Raw genomic sequence first — 22,574 nt, 5'->3', positions numbered from 1 at the left:
ACCATCTGGGATAGCATAGCAATGGCCTAGCAACACCTTGGCAACCACCTGGCAAAGCACAGCAACAGCCTATCAACACCTTAGCAACCACCTGGCAAAGTACAGCAAAAGCGTATCGACACCTTAGCAACCACCTGAGATAGCACAGCAATGGCCTATCAACACCTTGGCAACCACCTGGCAAAGTACAGCAACAGCGTATTGACACCTTAGCAACCACCTGGGATAGCACAGCAATGGCCTATCAACACCTTAGCAACCACCTGGCAAAGCACAGCAACAGCCTATCAACACCTTAGCAACCACCTGGCAAAGTATAGCAACAGCGTATCGACACCTTAGCAACCACCTGGGATAGCACAGCAATGGCCTATCAAGACCTTGGCAACCACCTGGGATAGCACAGCAACAGCGTATCGACACCTTAGCAACCAGCTGGGATGGCATAGCAATGGCCTAGCAACACCTTAGCAACCACTTGGGATAGCACAGCAATGGCCTATCAACACCTTGGCAACCACCTGGCAAAGTACAGCAACGGCCTATCGACACCTTAGCAACCAGCTGGGATAGCATAGCAATGGCCTAGCAACACCTTAGCAACCACTTGGGATAGCACATTAGTTGCATAACAGCACTTTAGCCACCACCTGGGATAGCACAGCAACGGCCTATCAACACCTTGGCAACCACCTGGCAAAGCACAGCAACAGCCTATCAACACCTTAGCAACCAGCTGGGATAGCATAGCAATGGCTTAGCAACACCTTAGCAATCACCTGTGATAGCATACCTATGGCCTAGTAACACCTTAGAAACCTTCTAGCAACACCATAGCAACCACCTGAAATCATTTGGCCTATCTAAATCAAATTAAGTTATAAAATAAGCTATAAATAAAATTCATTCACAAACTTTTCCTTTCTACTAAATCTTAAAATATTCTTACAACAGTCTTAAAATGAGAAAAAAAGACACATTGACTAGATATAAGATGATTTTGCTGACCATCATGCTTATTAATATTCATCTTTAACACTGTCTTCCTTAGTATGAAGAGCAGTTTTAATAAATAAATAAACAGATAAATAATTTCACATTTTTCTTTTCCAAACTATTGTTAACTCTGGACAGAGACTGGACTGAGACACAGCCACTCTTAGAAACAGGCAAGCCAGGCATGTTTATGGCAGCATAAGTAACAAAGTCACTGAGATGATCCTCAGCAATAGCAATTATTTCAAACTTGCAGTCAGGGTCACTGAGGTCAATAAAGTCTGTCAGATTTATTCACCTCAGTGTCAATCCACCGCGCCAGTGCAGTCTGTTCTGGCACCGCCTGCTTGGCAAGACACACTCAAGCTAAATCTCCCTTATTATCAGCCAACAACTTTGAACTTTACTGTTGTGGTGGCAAATTACCAAACAGCAAGGTCAGTGGTTTTGATGGTGTCACATATGAAACTTTAAAGACCACAAATGGGCTCCCAAGTGGCCTAATTGATGCTGTAACAGGCATCCTTGCTGTCTGGAGACCCTTTGTTTAATAATGGAATCGTGCTGACTTATATGATTGTATAGCGGCTGTAATGTGGAAGCCATTGTCATGTCAAACGTGGAGTAATTGGCTGTCTGTATGCGTTACTAAGACTTTGTTATAATGATTTGGATCATTGTTCTTTGGCCTTTGTGCTGATCTAAGTAGAAGCATTAAACTGCACCGGTGGGGGCTGTGTGGGTTTATACCTCCTTGTAGGATACGTGTGTATATACAGTAGCTGCTGCAGGAACAGCCATCTGAGACCCCCTCTCCTAACTGCACTCTATTGACTGCTATAGTTTTTTTTTTGAGTTTTTTTTACCCAATTTGCACGTTTTACACTGCATCACTCTTATGTGTTTGCACTCCTCGACTCAGACAGTGGTAGTCATTAGTGGGTGTTTCTGAGCTGAGCTGAGTTCAGGGTGTCACGGCAAAGAAGTACAAACGGTGAAAACCCCAGCCTGGTGGACCAGCTTTGGCAGGACTACATGATAGGCACATGAATTATGATGGAGGATAAAGCTGCTGGATATCACAATGACAAATTCAGAAACACTAAATTATTATTAAAATATGGTGGAGAATTTGTAGCTTGTGAAACGAGTTCCATGAGGTGCTTTAGCCTAAAAACAGTATTCTATTCTATTCATATTTGTGGTCAGGCTCTAAACCTTTTATTAAATAGGCACATTTTTGTTTTACTATAAAAGGCCTATAAAAACAAATAAATTCATATTTCACTTAAATGATGATGGTGATGATGATGATGATGATGATGATGCACGTTTGTTGTAACAACTGTCAATACTAGGGCTGAAAGATTAATCGTTTTTATATATAAACTGCATTTTTTTTTTAAATTATAGTTTATATTCTTAACAACCTTGTTTTAAGTTTTAAGAAGGAAAAATTTATATAATAACACAAAGCTTGTGAACTGCCTGTAGATGAGTTAGACCAATCAGATCCAACCAAACCTCCATGTGTTGTGACATCATAGCTATAACTAATAGGCAGTCTGGCACACTACATTCAGGGTTCAAGGCACAAGAGAGCAAACTGGATATTCTGGTCTTCTTGCCAAAAAAACAGCCCGAACACTGGTTTAAGAAAATAATTGCAATTCAAATCGCAGTCACAAGTCTGAAAAATCACAATTAGATATTTTCCCCAAATCATTCAGCTTCATACATTTCACCATAAAGACTATACATTTTAGACACAGCCCTGAAAGCGAGACTAGCAGCCACACTGTAAGCATTTTTAGCAGAATGAGGAATTTTCCTATTACTGGTTATTTGTTCTCCATCCTTCTAGTCTAGTTTTGGTCATTTTGGTGCTGCATGGTGAGGTAATTTGATCCGTTCTGTCATCACAGCCATAAACAATGTTTATTGCAGAAACATCAGGATAACAATCAAAATATGATTTATAGCAGACAACTTCTAATATGTTTAAATATTAACGCCTTAACAAGCCAAAGTTTTATTACACACTGCTATAACGGTCCGTGTATATTCTGATCATTCGATTTTCATTTCAAATTCAGTCTTCTGAGTGCGGCACCAACAACCAGCGCCTTCCACACATTAAATTTAACGCTTACTGCGAGACTCTGCATGTCTATTTCCAGTCTGATAGATTTTTTTTTTTATTTGGATCAGAAAAATACAACCATTTATTCCATTGTTGTTTGTTTGTTATATGATTTTATAATTAGTTTGTGAAACTGTAAAACGAAAGAATGAAAGAACAGCTCCAGGGAGTTCCATAACTTTTTCTCTAACATTTCCAGGCCTAGAAAACTAAATTTCTCTATTCCAAGACTTTTCCAGCACTTTCATAACTCTGATCATTTATGTCATTATTTATAATATTATGTGGTATTTCTGTTTTGTTACTATTGCCAAGCACCTTTTTTATTTGCACTCTAATAATCTCAAATACCTGCAATGGCAGCGGCCTCTTGCGGTACTCCTCAGCTGCTGAGCTGAGCAGGCTGTATTTGTAGTGCAGGTGGGCCATGGCCCCTCCAGGCAAGCCCCAAGTTCGAGGCAGGCTGCCCTCAGAGCCTGAGAGGCAGGGGGTGGGGCGAGGACAGGGCCGGACGGAGAAGGTGGCGCTGTAGGTCTGGACCTTCATCCATGAGGGTGAGGAGGGAACTCACAGTGTTGACTTTACTACATAGCCTCAGGAACAGGAGCTACACCTGTAAGGAGGAGAGACTTCATGAAATCAGGTACAATACTTAAAGTACATTCCTGAAATGCTGGAGTTCGACGTAGCACAGTACCATTCACTCCCCAGTCCATACAGTCCACACTTCTGAGCATTACTGAAAGCCTCAATACGCTCAGAGGAGACTGCTAAGCTGTACAGTAGAGGTGGGAGGTATACAGGTATTTAAAAAACATTAATGAAAGTCTCAACACAAGTACGTCCTCACGGGTGTGTCTTCATTAGGACACATAACTGTATCATATTTCAATCACATACTTTTTACATTTTTTAAGTCATATTGGCTCCATACACCCTTTGTGTTATGACTCTACGCTTTTAATTTACCTTTCAAATCGAACTGTTATAAAAACAGTTTAAAGTGTATAAATCTCCAAAATGAGAACTTTACAGGAGAGGGAACAAACATGCTCTACTTTTAATATAAGTCAATGGAACCAGACATTTTTCCAAGTCTTTTTGGACAATTTCTTTTGGTCCACTCATCATCAAATTTACAAACATTGTAAAGGACAAGGGGTTTTTTCAAATTATGTCAAAACCTGAAAAATGACAAAAGAATTGAGATACCAGGTTTTGTTCTGACAGCAGTGATGTGTACCTTTCCCTTGGGAAAAAAACGTATTTAAGGTACAAAACTGGACCCTAAGACTATCTTTGTGTTTTTAAGGGTATATCAAATCGTTGTACAGGTACATTTGTGTTCAACAAGGTTTAGTACCTGTTTTCCATCAGTGTGGGGTGGGCAACTTAATAATATGCTATCATCATTATGGCAAATTACATCATGATGCACTTTTCTGAGTATATGATGGGTATCCAGTACTTATAGAACACTGAACAACTCCACTGATAATAAAACAGAGATTTAGATAAATTATAGGGAGCCTGTAAACAACAACAACAACAACAACAACCTTTAGTGTAAAATAACTGAATGCACTACATAATAACAGCAGCTGTTTGGATGTCAGTGATATTATTTTAACTTTATTTTTGCAAACTTACTATACTATGATACATAGTGTTTTGATAAAGTATCAAGCATCATGATGTTATTTTTTGCCAGATCGCCACACTTCGCGTCAATATTGCCTTTGCAAACACAGCATAATTTCAATTTATCTGAAAAACTCAAATTGTGTATACAGAGCCTAAAAGCCTGCACAGTCATCAATAATTCAAAAAGCCAAAATCTACTCACCTCCACTGCACCTAATCCAAATTAAAAAGTGGTTGTGTGTATCTCAGACAGCTGGTTAAAACCCTCAGATATACACTACTGCCTGTGCTCCAGTTTCCAGTTTGTCTGAAAAGGCACGTCCAACTTCACACATGAGGAATCTCCCTGGCTTTCTGGAGATGAAATGAACTTTATATCCTCTATTTCTGTCCCACTGTAAGAGGAGGGATGAGTCATTAGATTTTTGCGTTTGATGCGTTAAGTTGTGTAAGCAGATGGGCTGTCTTTAGGATGTCGCTCACATCCTGCCAAAAGTGCTGAGTGCGAGCCAAATAGAGTTTCAGTGGTTAGTGCAGGTTAAAGGCACGGCGCTTTAAATGTTCACCAGTGTGTATGTGCAAAATAAAGACCTGTACAGGGCAGAGTCGCCTCTTTAACCAGCAGCTTCCTTACCTCACAGCACTACAGTACTGCTTCAACTCAACTGTGTGAATTTATATATAAATATATATAAATATATATATATATAATATATATATATATATATATATATATATATATATATAGATATATATATATATATTGGGACACCTACTCATCACACCTACAGGAGCTTTTATGAATCCCGTTCTAAATCCAGAGGCATTAATATGGAGTTGGTCCCCCTTTGCAGCTCTAACAGCTTCCACTCTTCTGGGAAGCTTCTACAAGATGTTGGAGAGTCTGTGGGAATTTGTGTTCATTCATCCAGAAGAGCATCTGTGAGGTCAGACACTGATGTTGGAGCAGAGAGGGTCTGGCTCACAATCTCCGTTCTAGTTCACCCCAAAGGTGTGTGATGGGGTTGAGGTCAGGGCTCTGTGAGGGCCAGTCAAGTTCTTCCACACCAAACTCACCCAGTCAGGTCTTTATGGAGCTGCTTTGTGCACTGGGGCTCAGTCATGCTGGAACAGGAAAGGTTCTTCACCAAACTGTCCCACAAAGTTGGAAGTGTTCAGTTGTCCAAAATGTCTTGGAGCTGAAGTATTAAGATTCCCCTTCACTGGAACTAAGGGTTCTAGATCAACCCCTGAAAAACAGCCCCATATCATCATCCCTCCTCCACCAAACTCTACAGCTGGCACAGTGCAGTCAGGCAGGTAACGTTCTCCTGGCATTCGCCAAACCCAGACTCGTCCATCAGACTGACAGATAGAGAAGCTGATTCATAAATCATTCACACACACACACACACACACAGATATATATATATATATATATATATATATATATATATATATATATCAGACTGACAGATATATTCGTATATGTACATAAAGGCAGTTTTGACTGGAAACTGAACAAACTGCACAGTACTGTAGCACATAGCAGCTTCACAATAAAATCTTTATGGATCATTTTTACTGCTTGGAAAGTGACAGTGAGAATGTTTTACATTTTAAAAGTAGGTAAAGTAATTTTTTAAGGTGCAAAATAAAACCTCTACATGCACAGACACTCAGAGTATGTGGAGCTCAGTCTCTCCCAGACGTGCTGTAATTGTGTGGCTCGAGCAAACACAGGATGGCTATCTGCCTGGCCTTCATCAGAAATTCAATCATCTGACAAAGCCTGCCTTCATTAGAGCCGCCTAATGACTGGACTCCCACTACAAATTCACATTCAGAGCAAATATTCAGAGAGAGAGAGAGAGAGAGAGAGAGAGAGAGAGAGGGAGAGAGAGAGAGGGAGAGAGAGAGAGAGAGAGAGCGCGAGAGCACACTATTCACCATCATACCTGACCCTATAACTCATGTCACCAACACGCAGCACATTCGTTTAGTTGTTTGGTGGAAGTAACACCATCGTCGACTCTTACTTTTCTTTGCTGAACATTGTTTTAACTCTTAGAGGTCTAAACTATCATCATATTTCTACACTATTAAATTGTAATTACAATAATAGTATAACATGGGTGGTACCAGCATTGTGCAAAAGTCAGAGACCACCCTTCATTTTGCACACAGGACAAAATGGGTCTGATGTATGACGCTGCAACATTTAGCAGTTCCTTCCTCCTATACTGTACAGACTTTAACTCGGATTTTAATACAATCACTGTCAAGACTGAGAAGGTTGTAAGATTTTCGGTAAAAAAACGAAAGCAGCGTCATTACTGAGTGAGGAGAATAAAAGCAGGCTAAATTATGGTGAGCAGCGCTGCTGTGAGTCGCCCTGCAAAGCCTGAAATAATCATTTAAAAGTCAGAGGCGTCAAGTCAGGAGTTTTTCAGACCACGTCACACGCATGGGCTCAAAAAGAAGGTCTGGCTCGTTGTTTATGTCTCAAACGATCTCGAAATCAGCATCATACTGATGAAGATGTGATGACAGTAGATAATTCACTCACATCCTCAGAGACGCTCCTTCACCGAGTTTAGACTGAGCTCTCTATGAATTCTCCCTTAATCATCAGACTCATCCACTCTGGGAAGGGGTCTGAAGCACAACCCATGTTAAGCCAGACATGCACTGTGTGATTTTAGAAATATTGTTCTTTGGTCACAACTGCACGTTTGAATCGCCCATCATGTTCAGCCAAAGCCTGTGATTTATATATACTTACACTGTACAAACACACCCAGTCCTACATGGGTGCTCAGTCTACAATTTCCAAAAAAGCTGTTTCATTCAAAACAACATGCTGTGCCTCCGAGTCCTGATCAAAAACATTGGCTGAATCTCAAATGGCTCCCTGCTCCCTGCGTAGTGCACCACATATAGTGGCTCCTGCACTCATACAGTGCATCATATGTCTAATAAATAGCCTTTTAGGATTCAGCCGTGTGTGCACAGCTCCATACTGGACAAACAGGGCACTATTTTGGTGCAGAAGCCAGAACTACAGTAGCAGTATAGTACGCTACATAGGAAAGAGGGGGCCGTTTTAGATTCAGTCATTGACGAACCGCTACACCAGCTTTGCTAACTTGTGCCACACTGTGCACTGAAGCTGAAGAGCAGGCGGTTTACATTCAGCTCTACACAGACAAAAACTCTGTATTTATACCTCGCGGTTCACCTCAGTCAGACGGAGCAAAGTCAGCACATACGGACGCAGGTGACACGGATGTGGACAAAATTTGTGACGTCAGAAATCAATCTGATCGTCCGACTGCTCAATCGGAGCTCGTTTGGGCAGTTAATCGGGCAACGTTCCCCCCTCTCACACTTCACAACAAACGACGGCCGATGAAGCTGAATTTTAGTCGGCTCTGAGCAAATCAGGCTTAAAAACGGGCTAAAACTGCTCAGTCTACACCGGCTTTACAGAATGCTCTTCCACACGTTGTGTGCAATTCTACTTTTTCACCAGAGAGGTCTCCAAATCCCCAAAACTGACATAGTGCAGCTGTAAATTTCATATTATTTTTATGGTGTCCTTTTTATTGTTTATAAGGTAACAATTCATGAGTTTTATGACTTTTGTGTTGTATCTGTTATCTCGATTCACTGATGATGTTGAGTTTCTATGGTAACACAACAACATCAAAGAAATGAGATAACAGTGAGAAAAAATCCTAACCACCAAGGTGGTAATTGGCAATAAATTGAAATCTAAATCAAAACAGCAAAGTCATTTCTTTAATAAGCCCCTTTCTTTTTATCTCGCAGACAGGGTCTGTCAAACGGTGGATAGTTTTCCGTAATATTAAAGACATTCTGAAAGGCTTATGCTTAACTTTTTGTAATGTTTCAAGGACAAACTTCAAAGAGAATTTGATGCTTGTGTATGTAATTATTTCCAAAATCAAAATGGAAATGAAAATCAATCCATAAAGTCATTTTTAGTATCCAGTAAGCTCAGCACAGAGTATGTACTAGTATTTTAATATATTAACTGAAAGTTAAGAGTGTTTATTTAAATTTCAAAAGAAGGTGAGGTGTCCCCTAAACTTTTCACAGGCAGTGTAGGTGTCTGAGACTTCCTCCAACCTCCACAGGGTCCTAATCCCAGATTAAGGCAAACTCCAGATTATTCCCCCAACAGTGTGTGAATGGAGATAAAAGAGGGAAGCTCGTCTTTCAGCCCTCCGCGCGCTGGACAGACGGGCGGACAGCAGATACGCAGCGGTGGAAGGATAAGGCTATCAGAAAATGACATTTCTAACACAGACGTCCAGCACAGCACAGACGGTATAAAAGAGTCTGGACTTCAACCTCGTCCTCTCAGTGGAACCTCCTGCCGAGGAGTTTAGATGGCGACAGCAGAAGGACGGAGGATCATGTTTGGAGCTGCTGACGTCACCAAAAACCGAGCAGGTCAGATGTTTATAGATATCAGTGAGTCATAGTGTCACAGAGTCTATCAGAGACACTGAACAGCTCCACACAGTTAGAGGTCAGCATGTGATAATTCAGGCCTGCCGTTAGCGCAATGCTAACTGTGGAGTTACAAACTGTCATTAACTGACCGCTACATATTACAGGTGGTTGCCTGGGTGTCCTTAAGCCGTTCCTGTGATGTGCCAGGTCATCGCTAGGCTGTTGCTAAATGGTTGCTATGGGATTCCTGGTGGATGCTAGGATTTTGTTAACAGGCTGCCATAGTATCACTGGTCGTTGCAAGCTAATTGCTATGTTATTCCAGGTGGTTGCTAGGGTGTTCCTAGGCAGTTCCTATGTTTATCCCAGGTGGTTGCTAGGGTGCTACTAACTGGCTGATGGAATATCTCTGATGGTTGCTAGGGTGTTCCTAGGCAGTTCCTATGTTATCCCAGGTGGTTGCTAGGGTGCTACTAACTGGCTGTGATATTCCAGGTGGTTGTTAGGGTGTTCCTAAGCAGTTCCTGTGATATCTCAGGTGGTTGCTACGCTGTTGCTAACCAGTTGCTATAGTATTCCAGGTGGTTGCTAGGGTGTTCCTAAGCAGTTCCTAAGGTATCTCTGGTGGTTGCTAGGGTGTCGCTAGGTGATTGCTGTGATATTCCAGGTGGTTGCTAGGGTGTTCCTAAGCAGTTCCTAAGGTATCTCTGGTGGTTGCTAGGGTGTCGCTAGGTGATTGCTGTGATATTCCAGGTGGTTGCTAGGGTGTCCTTAAGCAGCTCCTATGTAATCACAGATGCTTGTTTGCTTGTCATGATTATGTAAGATAGGTGCACAAACTTTGGCCATTAAAGTTTGCCATTCAGACCTATGCAGGGAAAAATCCAGCTTTGATTTGTTGGAAAATGTCTGTCCACTCAAAAAGTTAGCCTCACAACTTCAGTGCAAAACTACAGAAGCAAGCAGAGGCATGTCTTGGCAGGGAGGTTAAAACTATTCCTTTAACTGAGCACCGGGTTTTTAAAGAGGAACTCCACAGATTTTGTAGAATGTCTGCATAATTAAATGGTTAAGTTGTAAACAGAGTCATTCAGAGTGGTTTGGTGTGAAACGCTCTGTTCTAGAGAAACTTACCGAGTCAGAACTGTTCACAGTGGTAGTGATAGGAACCAGACGTCCACCTCTAAAAGCTCCCTCACAGAAAGTTCCTACATGAAATGGTTATGAATTCATCTGAGACACTTTTCTGAGAGTTCTGATAAGATTTTGGCCTAAACGTTTTGTTTTTTTTTTTCCCCAATTCATTCATGGTTGGGGGCATTCTGCATTTGCAGCATCCTGCAAAGCAAAGTGATGATTTTTTTTAGATTTTCAACTCTTTTTACCATCATCATCATTACATGTAAAAACTCAGAAGACTCGTGTAGGTTCACTGGTGGTTCTGGATAGTAAATAAAATGTCTATATTTGTGCTGTAGTCATGGCGACCCCTGGTTCCTATCACCACCACTGTAAAGACATCTGAGTCTTTACTATCAACTATTTCACACCAAACCACCCTGAATGACTTTCTTTACTTCTCAATGATTTAATTGAAATTTGGAATTCTCCCTTTAATTACAGCTCCATTAACGTACATGAGCCTCCAGCTTTACGCATCTGAAATCATCCTGGATGAAGACACTTGTGTCCATGTTGGATGCAGCGTGTTTAGTTCAGCCCAGGCAGAATGGATGGTGTGTATATAAATATCAGAACTGCCCTTTTGAACCTGTGATGCGATTCTATTAGCGGTGAAGCGGCTCTTTACACCCCGTTGAAGACGATAACAATGGTTTGCTGAAATGAATTTTCCTCCTCCTTCCTGCAGCTGAAACCCCACTATCTCATCACTATCAGCAAAGAGCCGATAATCACTCAGCTCTCATTGCAAACCAGAATCCGGTGGAACGATGACCTCTGCAATGACCTCTCGCTCTCACACACTCATGCAATTACACTCTACTGTCACCAACACCTCAGAATCACTACAGCTTTTTAACCCGTGTGTGGTGTTCTGGTCTGTGGGTCCCATTTTCAGTGTTTACCAAAAGGAAAAAATGATGTGATTTATTATTATTTCAGCCTCAGATTCTTGGTCTTTGCTCATTTTCCGTGAAGAACATACAGAATAACGTGTTTTCAGGGCCTTCACACTAGGGCTGGGCGATAAAACGGTAACCATAATTACCGCAAATATAACTTTCCTCGATAGAACTATAAGAAATGTTCGATAAATTTTCGATATAATAGACCTTTCTCACACTTCCACATTTTGCGACAGCTGTGGCATTTTCTACTGCAAGGAAAGCGACACTACTGTACTATTGCCACGAGAGGGCGCACTTCTGAGTTTTTCGACATGATTAGAGAGGGAGGGGGCAACGAGTAAAATGAGTAAAATGAGGAGATCAGTGGTGTAACTGTCCTACAGTGAACTCTCCTCTTTCCTAACATCCTAACAGCTTTAGCAGCGTTAAATCACGTCTGCTCCTCACAACTACAGCACTGTTACAGCGCTCAGGCAGATTTTAGTATTAGTGCATTCACAAACAACGAAAGTGAAAGAAAGAAGTGGTTCATGTTATTTACAGCCCTGATTTAAACGATAGTAAACTGAGGAAGCTGTGAGGCGTTGGAGAGCGTTAGAGCGCTAGTTTTCCAGGCTAGCTGTTTTTAGCAGCTGGCTAACTTGAAGCAGCTCCGTCTCTCGCACAGCACAGTGAACTGATGATACTGTAGATCAGACAAGACACAACAGCACTAATTTCAGTTTAAATGGACCTAAAAGGAGGACTCTTAGTCTGGTGTGTGAGATTCACACTGCAGTTAATGCTTTTACACAGCGAGCGTCAGATATACTGCGGCTCACCCTTTAAACCACTGTAGAGAACCCAGACTCTGCTAGCTGCTGTCTGAATACTGTGATGTGGTGTGATATGGATGTGATTGGAGTGACGGCAGTGAGGCAGTGTGATCCATCACTGACCTACCGAACCAGCTGATGTCTGCTGTTCGTACTAAGTTGACGTTGTTGAGAAACTAAACAGTTTAGCTCTGTTGTTGGCCACTTGTTTAGCGTTTGTAGCGGGGTAGCCGAGCGCTCGACACCAGACAGATTAAATAATCTGTTTTCTTTCTTAAATTATGACTACTACAAAAACTGCGGCCGCGCTTTTCCAGCTGGTAAAAACAGCTGATCAGACACTTTCTCCCACTCTCCCATGACAGACCTGTGAAATGTCCCACTGTTTGGTGAGTGTTTATCATGTTCTGACCATAAAGGATAGTTTAAAACACCAATTAACCACTCAGGTTTCCTAAGCAGTTCCTATGTTATCCCAGGTGGTTGCTAGCGTGCTGCTAACTTGTTGGTATGGTATCTCTGGTGGTTGCTAGGGTGTTGCTAGGCGATTGCTATGGTGTTCCAGGTGGTTGTTAGGGTGTCCTTAAGCACTTCCAACGTAATCACAGATGCTTGTTTGCTTGTGTCATGGTTATGTTAGAGGGCTGCACAAACGTTGGCCACTAAATTTTCCCATTCAGACCTACGCAGGGAAAAGTCCAACTTTGATTGGCTGGAAAACCTCTGTCCAGTCAGAAAGTTGTAGATCTCAATCAGACTGAACACCAGATAAGAGGACAGCATTGCTCAACTTACATTTACCTTTGATTTACATTCTGTAATTCAAATCCTAATAAATGTCTCTGCTTCTACCTACAAACACAAACGTGGTGAGGACTGAACGTTGAGAATCTGCTCTTTCTACAGAACGTCTCCGCTTCTTCAACGAGCTGTGACCCAGAAGTAGTTCAACAGAAGAGAAGAAGAGGCATTTCTCGGTCTCCAGTCTACAGGAACCCACGCGGGTTAACCTTGAACTATGCTTACATTCATTAGTTTATGTGTTTTTTGGGCATCATTTTCAGGAATGTCTGTTTGTCTGTTTAATTAGGTGGACACTGCTGGCGTCAGGCTCAGATCCTGGACGCTGTACACAGTGCAGTTCGGTGTTTTCCATGCTGGAATCCACATGACTCAACCTGATGATTAACGCATGAGTTGAATCAGGTGTGTTGGGGAAATACAGAACTGTACTGTTTCAATCTGAGTTTAAATTTATGCTCATTTACATTTGTTTTTTTTTACACTGAAACTAAATGTGTCAATTCATTTTATAATTACATTCAAATTTGTATGTAATGTACATCAAACGTACAGCAAAACAAAATGATAACTGGAATTACACAGATAACTAGAGCTATATTGCTTTGTAACGAGAAATGAAACTGCCAAAATAACGTCATTATTGCGGTCAGTCTCACAACATGCAAATCAGTAAACCAATGTTACTGCCCCCTGATGATGATGCTCTACTCGCAGACTGCAGGAACACACTCATAATTTAACTTCATTTCATTTTTAAGTTGTCAGTTAGTTAAGTTGATAAACTGGACAGTTAGACAAATTTATTTGGCCTTTTTCATCTGATTGTACCAGAAACAGACTTCATGGTTCATTCTGTGGTTATTCCTTTATTATTCAGGGTTTAAACTGGTTTTCTCTATAATAAAAATGAGTATAATTTTTAAAAAATCGCCGCCGTCGTGTCCAGTGGTAAACAAACCTGATATATTTTGTCCTGTGTTCATATTTTGTTTACTAGACCCTCTGAAATATGAAGTCATTTAGCAGTCAAAATGAGAATAATGCTACACACAGGCTACAAGCAAGCTAACTCTGCTGCTCACTGAAAGTACGTCTGCTATTAAACTTCAGCTGCGATTTTCAAAAACATTAATTTTTCCCATACAGAAAACCAGATTAGGTATGGAGGTCCTGATACGGGCATGAAGCCGACTACAGAATGACAGTATGACTTCAGGGGTCTCTCACTACCAGTGCAATAATGCTAATGTCTGCTAGTCTATAGGCTTTTCAGTCTCATCTTAGCACCTAACAGTATTTAGATAACAACAGTAAATCAACAGTGCAGTTAATATCACTTAAATCACAAGGAGAGTTTTCAAAACAGTGAATTCAAAACAGGCTGTTCTGCAGCTTAGTGCCCCCTCATATGTGGGCTGTATGGACTGGACAGTGAATAGTACGGTTTAAAGCTTTATCAATGTTTACATACTACACCAAACTATTTTGTGCCAAAATAGATGAAAAATGTAGTTTTCCATAATATGGGTCTTTTAGGGGGACAAAGACAGCAGTGTTTCTCTGTATCTCTGCTGTTTTGTCATAATTCTCGCCCGCTGTCCCTCCCAAACGGTCAAAGTGTCACTTCTTATTTTAAGCATTTCTGAAGTTGAAGTAGAGGTGAAGTGATCTGAAACTTGATTACTCATCAATCAAACGCCAATGACAGATTCAGTACTAAGAACGATCAGAAATGTAAGCAGAGTCTTCCAGGAAGTCAGGAGGCCTTTCTCCAGGATTTCTAGTGAATTGCACAATATCAAGATTTGCTGACAAACAGAAAATACAGAAGCGCAGATGACCAAACCCAATGACAATGGTGGAGAAACTGAGTAAGAGCATCTCTGCCTTAAGCAACCCTCTCTGAAATTCAGTGGAAGCCTCGTTTCAGGGATGCGGGTTGCCAGTAACACATGGACTAATCGTGATTTTCCTCTGTCTGTTAACAGTTCAGTTACGTGCTGCTGCTGTCGTGAAAAATGGGCCTCATTCATCAACCATTCTTAAGAAGAAACTTAAACCCACTTACACAGTTTTCACAGAGAGCACAGAGGTGAGAACAGTTCTGCGCTTTAAGAACACGTCATGAATCTGACTGACACTTTTCCTTAGAACCTTTCTCAAGAACAAGTTTAGGAACAAACTTAGGAGGAGACTGGAGAATGAAGCTCATTGTTTGGAATTTGTTAGTTTTTTTCTTTGTTTTTGAGGCCTAGACTACTGTTCAAAAGATTAGATTCAATGGTTATATTAATAATGTGTGTTATTTTATATATATATACACATACACACACACCTATCAGGCATAACATTCTGACCACCTCCTTGTTTCTACGCTCATTGTCCATTTTATCAGCTCCACTTACTATATAGGTGCACTCTGTAGTTCTACAGTTACAGACTGTAGTCCATCTGTTTCTCTGATACTTTGTCGGCCCCCTTTTACCCTGTTCTTCAGTGGTAATGAGCACAGAAACAAGAAAATGAGCGTAGAAACAAGGTCATAATGTTATGTCTGACCGGTGTTATATGTTGCTGCTGTCAGAAGAAAACCTCAGATCTCCATTTTTGTCTTTTTTCAGTTTTTGACATAATTTGAAAATGCCTGTTGTCCTTCACACTGACTAAAAGAACCAACCCAAAAGTCTGGTTCCATTGACTTACATTAAAAGTACAGTATGTTTTTTCCTTCTCCTGTAAAGTTATCATTTGGGAGATACGAGGTTTTGTTCTAACAGCAGTGATATATAAACATATACATAGAATAAAAACTTATACAGTGTAGATTTACATTTTAACCACCAACTTAATTCAAAGTTTCAAGGATAGCGTTATTTGAAACTGTACACTCCATAGTGTAATTATCTATTTACAGCTATTTTATGTCAAATTATTTATGGGTCATTCTCCATTTGGAGTGGATTAAAGTGGTATCCAATTCAGGTGGATACATTTTTAAACAAACTACACAACCTTAATACGTACATTAACATCTCCTATTATCAAATATGCAAAATGGAGAACTTAATTCCAAACATATTTTAATATATTTTAATGTAAAATGCAAAGTTTTAGTCAGTTTGTCACTGGTGTTTCCTCTTAATGAGGCATTCTTTTGTCATTCATTTATTTTTCCATTTTATTTTATTGTGACTGTATTTATTGAAGAAATTCAATTTGAATAATCATGTTACCAAAGCTCTTTTATACACATCCACTGAAGAAAATACAAATACAGAAGCCTTTTGTATATTTTATCGTGCCTCCATATACCGCTTTATAAAAAAGATCCAATTGTTGTACAACAAACACTGAAACTGAACTACTAATAACAACTGTGCAAAAATAAATGATTGTAACATTTCAAGTAAGACAGATTTCAGTACAAAGAGCACGTTATCATAACAAACCTGTATTTTTAAATTGAATGTGATGATTTAATGTTTTAGGTGCTTTTCATGCAGAAGTCCAAGTGTTCAGAATTTTGTTTTATGCAACTGTACATACAGTAAACAAAGAAAAAACTCAAGGCTTGCTTTGTGTCTTGCTGCTTTGGTGATATTGGCTGACTCGTTGGCCATCAGGTGACCTTGTGCAACTATTTAAAATCAGTAATAAGAATCATTATATGCCATTATTTTGACAACATTTAATTACCCAGCCATTAAAGCACATAACACCCATGACAGAGCTGCCTGATTAACAGAATTATTAATAAATTAATGAAATATAGTGGGTGAGTGTGACTCGCCTCCTCATGCCTTGAGACGCTTCCTCACTGATGAGCCTCGACCCAAAGAGGCAGTTTAATAGAGCTGAAAATACTGTGTTAAAATGTAAAATAAGAGTCCTGATAACACCAGAGACCAAAATCTGACAAAAGAATTTTTTTAAATAAAATACATATTTTTTTAAATGTAGTGTAAGGTTAATGATATAAAAAGTAAACATGGATCTGTTTTATACAAATTCCTGTGTTAAACCTCTTAAAATTATTGTTTTATATTAAAAATAGTTGAAAATTGTTTTGTGCAGAGCTGTTTTCCAGATGCAGAGCGACTATGAAACAGGATAAAAAGAGAAAAATCAGAGAATCATAAAGGAAAAGTGTTATTTAATCTCAGGTCGACTGTGTAAATGTATTTACTGACTTTTGGAGCTGTGGTTCACATTTTGAGCATCTTTTTAAAGCCCTGAATCCTTTGTGACACGGTTTCTCACTCCAAATGAAGAACGACCCTTATCTCAACATCAAAACTTTCTAAACAGTCATTCTGGCAAGTTCTAATAACATTTGCCTCGTGTTTGGAAATTGCTGATCAAACGTTGAGGTAAATAATGTGACCACTGAATGCTATGAAGGTCCACAGGACAAGCTTATTAGAATCATTCTATACTTTATCTGAAACCAAATCGGTTTAAAATTAATGAAAACATTGATTCAAAACACAAACAGCAGCTTAGCCTTTTTTCCTTAAGAATCCAGATCCTACATGTGTCTTGTATTTACTTCAATTATACGTTTGTGTGATTTTATGTATTAAAAACAGTCATACTTCATTTTCTACATAAAAATTTTCCCACTACTCTTTATCCTCACAGGCTGTTTTTGGTACATTTCATGGAAATCTGCCCACTTCTCAGTCCATTCAGTCCATGTATGGGAACTAAGCTGTAAAACACACCTTTTCGAGTTCTGTGATGTCAGCAAAACCAACACATATCCACCAATTTGAGCCTACAGCCCCGCCCATTTATGCTGAAGACAAGGGTCTCAGCTCAAACTGCCTTCTGAACAAAGTACAATGGTAGAAAAAACCACACAAATGGATATGGGCCCTTTAAGACTCATATATCTAAATGACCTCTGTTCTGATTGGCTGCCCTGTAATGAACCTCATTCAAACAGCAGTCCAGGCTCAAACACTTCTTATGACTTTAGTGTGAATGGGCGGGGCTAAACTGTAGTCTGAATAGGTGGACATGTGAATGACATCACAAAAACCATGAATTCAAAGCAGCTTAGATTTGAGAGGAGGGAGTGGTACATTTTAAACCACCAGTAATATTTAAATACGACATCAAACTCATTTAAATACGTAAGAAAGGATTCGGATTTCTCAGATAGGGTCCCTTTAAAGTGAAAACTCCTCCGATACACATTCAGGGCTTTAATCTCATCCAACTTTTTCATCATGACGCAATCCGGCTCCATATTTTGCAAAAAGTACTTCATCATTCTCAGAGTGGTGTGAATTAAATGAGAATAGTTCAGGGATTTTCGAGCCTTAGTTCAAAAAAATTAAATATCCTTTTTCCCTTCTTTATCTAAAATGGGAAATGAGCCAGGATGAAGGATGAAGGCCATCTGTCTGCTTCATGGGGAAAAAACACATCAGGCAACAAGGGAGAGGAAAAGAAGAGAAAGATCACACGACGTAATCTGAATTTCACACTCCAAAACTTTCCGTTCTCATTTTTGCGGTATAGATATGACCGTTCGCTGTCAAAAAAGAAAAAAAAACATCACAACCAATGTCTAATCCGGATCCTCAGTGGACGTTCATTATTTTTCGCGGTCCAGACTCACTCTGGGACCTGGGGCCACTCTGTCCTAGTTCTACAGTTCTCTGGTGCTTTAAACACACACAATTAATGGCGGGAGATCCAGCTGTGCCTTTGTTCCTTTATCAAATTCACAGAGAGCATCCTTCACAGGGACAATAGTACACGGAGGACCCTCGGTGTCAGAAAGGAGCGCCGTTATATCAGCCTGTTTCATTAATCACGGCCGTCCCGCGCCTGCTAATGAGACACTGTGCCCACTTTCACGCCTCCTGAATATTTAAGCTGAAAAGTTTGGGTCTCCTATTTTATTCTCATTGCACCTCGTCTCAGTGTCAGAGGGCACAGCTAAGAGCTAACACATCCGCTAACAAAGGGCTAGCGACTCCCCCAACACTTCATTAAACGCTGGATTGACTAATAAGCTCAGAGAGACTGTAATTAATCAATTAACTGAAGTACCTGTTTTGGAGACACCTGCAGGAGGATTCAGTTCCCAGAGGGCTGAAAGTGAGAACACTCTGGCTCAAATAAAGGGGAACACGAGCCCCACGGTGGAGAAAATCGATAAAAACTGCATCTCAGTTCGGTTTTCTTGGTTCAAACCTATTAAATTTTGCATTATTAGTTACAAACATTAATTCCAAAGAAGCTGAGACAGGAGCAGGTTTACCACCAGGTTACATCACCTTTTTACAACAATCGTCTGGGGACTGGAGACCCCAACTGATCCAGTTCTGAAAGCTGAATTTTACGCTATACAAGTCTTAAGCTGCACCCAATCGAAACCTTCGCTGTCGCTTCATAATGCGCCACACAGTTTCACTGCAAGACTATTGGAAGGCCAGTCTGGCACCCGCGCTCTCTGATTACACAGATATGTTGTTGTAATGCATGCAGGCTGTGGTTTGGCATCATCATGTAGGAAAAAGCATAAACATCCCTGAAAAAGACACAGCAAAACACACACACACACACACACATACATACATACATACATACATACATACACACACACACACACATATCATATATATATTATATATATATATATATATATATATATATATATATATATATATCTGTACCTGTATCTGTACACCAACTGGATTTCTTTTACGTTTTTTGCCCAGAGAAATGAGAACATACTGTTCATCATTTCCACAAACAAACAATCTGAAAGAAACATTGAGTCCATTTTAGACAAGCTCAAGCCCAGAGAAGTTAGAGGTGTTTACAGGCCTTGTTGACAGAGTGTCAAGTGTCAGAGGGGTATAAAGCCCCCCAGCATTGGGCTGTGGAGCAGTGGAACTGTGTTCTCTGGAGTGATGGAGCTCCATCCAGTTCGTTTGAGACGAGTTGGAGTGGCAAGAAATTCTGTTAAAATGGCAGATTCCAGTCCATACGTGTGTTTTTAAGTAGAAGACGAGATATTTGATGATTTGATTTTGATGAAGATTTGAAGTTATTGCTGTGTTTAAAGTCTTATTTTGCAGAAAGAAAATCATTTTTTACATTTTTGCCTTATTTTTACCATTTAAGTCAGAAGCTCAGAGTCCTTACGGTACAGAATGCAAATGTAATGCATTGCATAAATAACTATGCAACTAATAATGCAATTCCACAATTATATCAAACAGTGTCACCAAATGTTGTGGTTCTACAACATTTAAAACTTAATGATTTTTAGTTGCTTTGAAAAGTGATGGAACTATATTGACTGGACATCTGCAGGAAGCTCCACTAGTGTAAACGGTAGCAGGTCAAAGCGGTGGGTCTTAAATTAATCTGTTCAGTTGTGCACTCAAATGTCATTCATCAGTGAAAGATTATGATCTGTTAAATGTGTTGATGTCTGTGTTTTGAGGTTACAGTCCACATCCCACAGGAGTCTTCATAATCTGTTGCGGCGCTTGTTTGTGACAGATCGCTGCTCGGCGTGTGTCCGTGTGAGTAACAGGAAGATTAATCCATCTCACACAGTGAGGCGCTCTGGCATTCACATACTAGCAGAACTCATCAGGCCACCAAAAAGCCTGCAAGAGTGAAAACAAACAAGAAAAGGAGAAACGCAAACATGCTGTAGAATAACCCTTTAGAAGTCTAGAGTTATGGCTGTTTTGGTATAATATCTATTTAATATAATTACATAGGCAGTTACATTATTACACAGTGAATTACGGTTATCCTGCATCAACAGTTTTGACTTTTTGATTGTTTTAATGTCAAAAAAATAAAAATAATAATAATAAATAAATGTTTGTTTTTTTCTATCTGCAAAACAAGTACAACAATAAGTTTCCTTACAATTCAAATCATGATAAATCTCCCCACTGCTACTTACAAACACAAATCTGGTGTGGATTCAAAATTTAGAAGCTGCACTTTGCATGCAACATCATGCCACTTGTTTCAAAGAGCCATGATTTTAAAATACTTCATATAAAAAAACATTTTTCCACATTTGACTTCTAAGTGTTAAGATGATGACAGTAACTGAATAGCTTGCTCCAGCAGTCTTTCCTTTCAAATAAAATACTTCAGTTTCATTCATTTTCACCACCTTCTAAGGCTGGCTTTACAAGACGAACCTATCATACAACTTTAGTTGCTTGAAACCTACATTAAACTCAACTGCACTTAGTTGCATAATGTAAATTACGCAGCTCAAGTCCAATTTACTTTCATGCAGGTGTAATTTAGTTCCATGTAGCAAGTGTCCTGCAAACCATCTGAAACTTAGCCAAAACATTTGTAAGCATCAACATGGAACAAGTTTCATGAAACAGCCAGTCAAAATGCTGATAGCATCACATGATCACTTCAAACGACAAACTTTCAAACCACTGATTTCACCAGATTGATGGATTACAGAATATGGCTTATTGGGTAGTTTTATATTGGAAAGAGTAGTAAAGAATAGATAGATCAAATCATGAAGAATAGGCAGGCAGGCAGGCAGGCAGGCAGATAGATAGATAGATAGATAGATAGATAGACAGACAGGAAAAATGTACAATATATATATACACATATATATATATATACATATATATATATATATATATATATATATATATATATATATATATATATATATATATATATATATATATACACACACACACACACACACACACACATACACATAAGTCACTAATGACTTCATAGCATTAGACCTAATTCACCAAGCTGCTAATTTGGCTGCTCAGTGGAAAAACTGAATGTGTTTCGTGCATCTTTGTTTTTGATTTTCTTCCAGTGTAAATCCAGCCTAAAATATAAAAGTGAAAGCGCGAATCGTGCAGACCACGACAACTAGACCACCGAACTGCAGTCTAACTCTGCTGGGGCTTCACAGTGGGGCTACATAAACTCTAACGAAGCTAAACAATACAGAGAGGCCAAAAAAGCATAAGACAGTTCTGCCATTTATATATGCATCCACACAGGGGGCTGCAGAAGCTTCAAAATCATTGCAAGAGCTTTGCCAGCGTAAGAGATTGGCACTGGAGGCGGTAGGACATGAGCGCAAGGCCTTATTTATAGAGGATTTCTTCAAATCATTATAACAGTCCACGGCAGTGGTCAGAAAGCAGGCAGACAGGGTAAATCCAAGATGAATACAAAATACAAAGTGTGGATACCAGACAGAGAAGGGTCAAACTAAAAATGACAAGAATATAGTTGGAACTAGAATGAAGAAAAACAAAAAAGACTGAGAATAAAAACATAAGATATAAGAGCCTCGACCAATCTGTCTATTTTTCTGTTTATCAGACAGTTACAATTCCATCAGTAAGTAAATTAAAATAGAGTCCATTTAATTTTAAACCATACAAAATTATATAGTCCAGTATTGCTAGTTATGGGAATTTTAACAAAACATGCATATCAGTTTGGCCTAACAGGCACAAAAAATGACCAGACATAGGTGAAAGTAATGATAACAGAGGAGGAGCTAAGGAGAAAAACAGAATTAGTGGATTAAAC

At 39.6% G+C, this 22,574-nt stretch overlaps 1 protein-coding gene across 2 annotated transcripts in view; it reads right to left on the bottom strand.

The window, feature by feature from the left end:
* LOC118808973 (carbohydrate sulfotransferase 15-like) overlaps positions 1 to 22,574 on the bottom strand; it is a 102,595-nt gene that overhangs the window by 41,029 nt on the left and 38,992 nt on the right. The window contains exons 1-2 of one of the 2 annotated variants that reach the window (XM_036571856.1): positions 4,986 to 5,326; positions 3,491 to 3,752 (exon numbers count right to left, since the gene is read on the bottom strand). In XM_036571856.1, coding sequence (XP_036427749.1) covers positions 3,491 to 3,685 — 195 coding nt within the window. In that variant the 5' untranslated portion in view covers positions 3,686 to 3,752; positions 4,986 to 5,326. Of the gene's footprint in view, positions 1 to 3,490; positions 3,753 to 4,985; positions 5,327 to 22,574 lie in introns of those variants that run through there. The other variant, XM_036571855.1, reaches the window with a different exon arrangement.

The sequence above is a fragment of the Colossoma macropomum genome, unplaced genomic scaffold, assembly GCF_904425465.1.
Source record: "Colossoma macropomum unplaced genomic scaffold, Colossoma_macropomum, whole genome shotgun sequence".
Classification (NCBI taxonomy): Eukaryota; Metazoa; Chordata; class Actinopteri; order Characiformes; family Serrasalmidae; genus Colossoma; species Colossoma macropomum.
The sequence above is the reverse complement of the archived record's forward strand: the minus strand, read 5'-3'. Positions and strand labels throughout refer to the sequence as shown.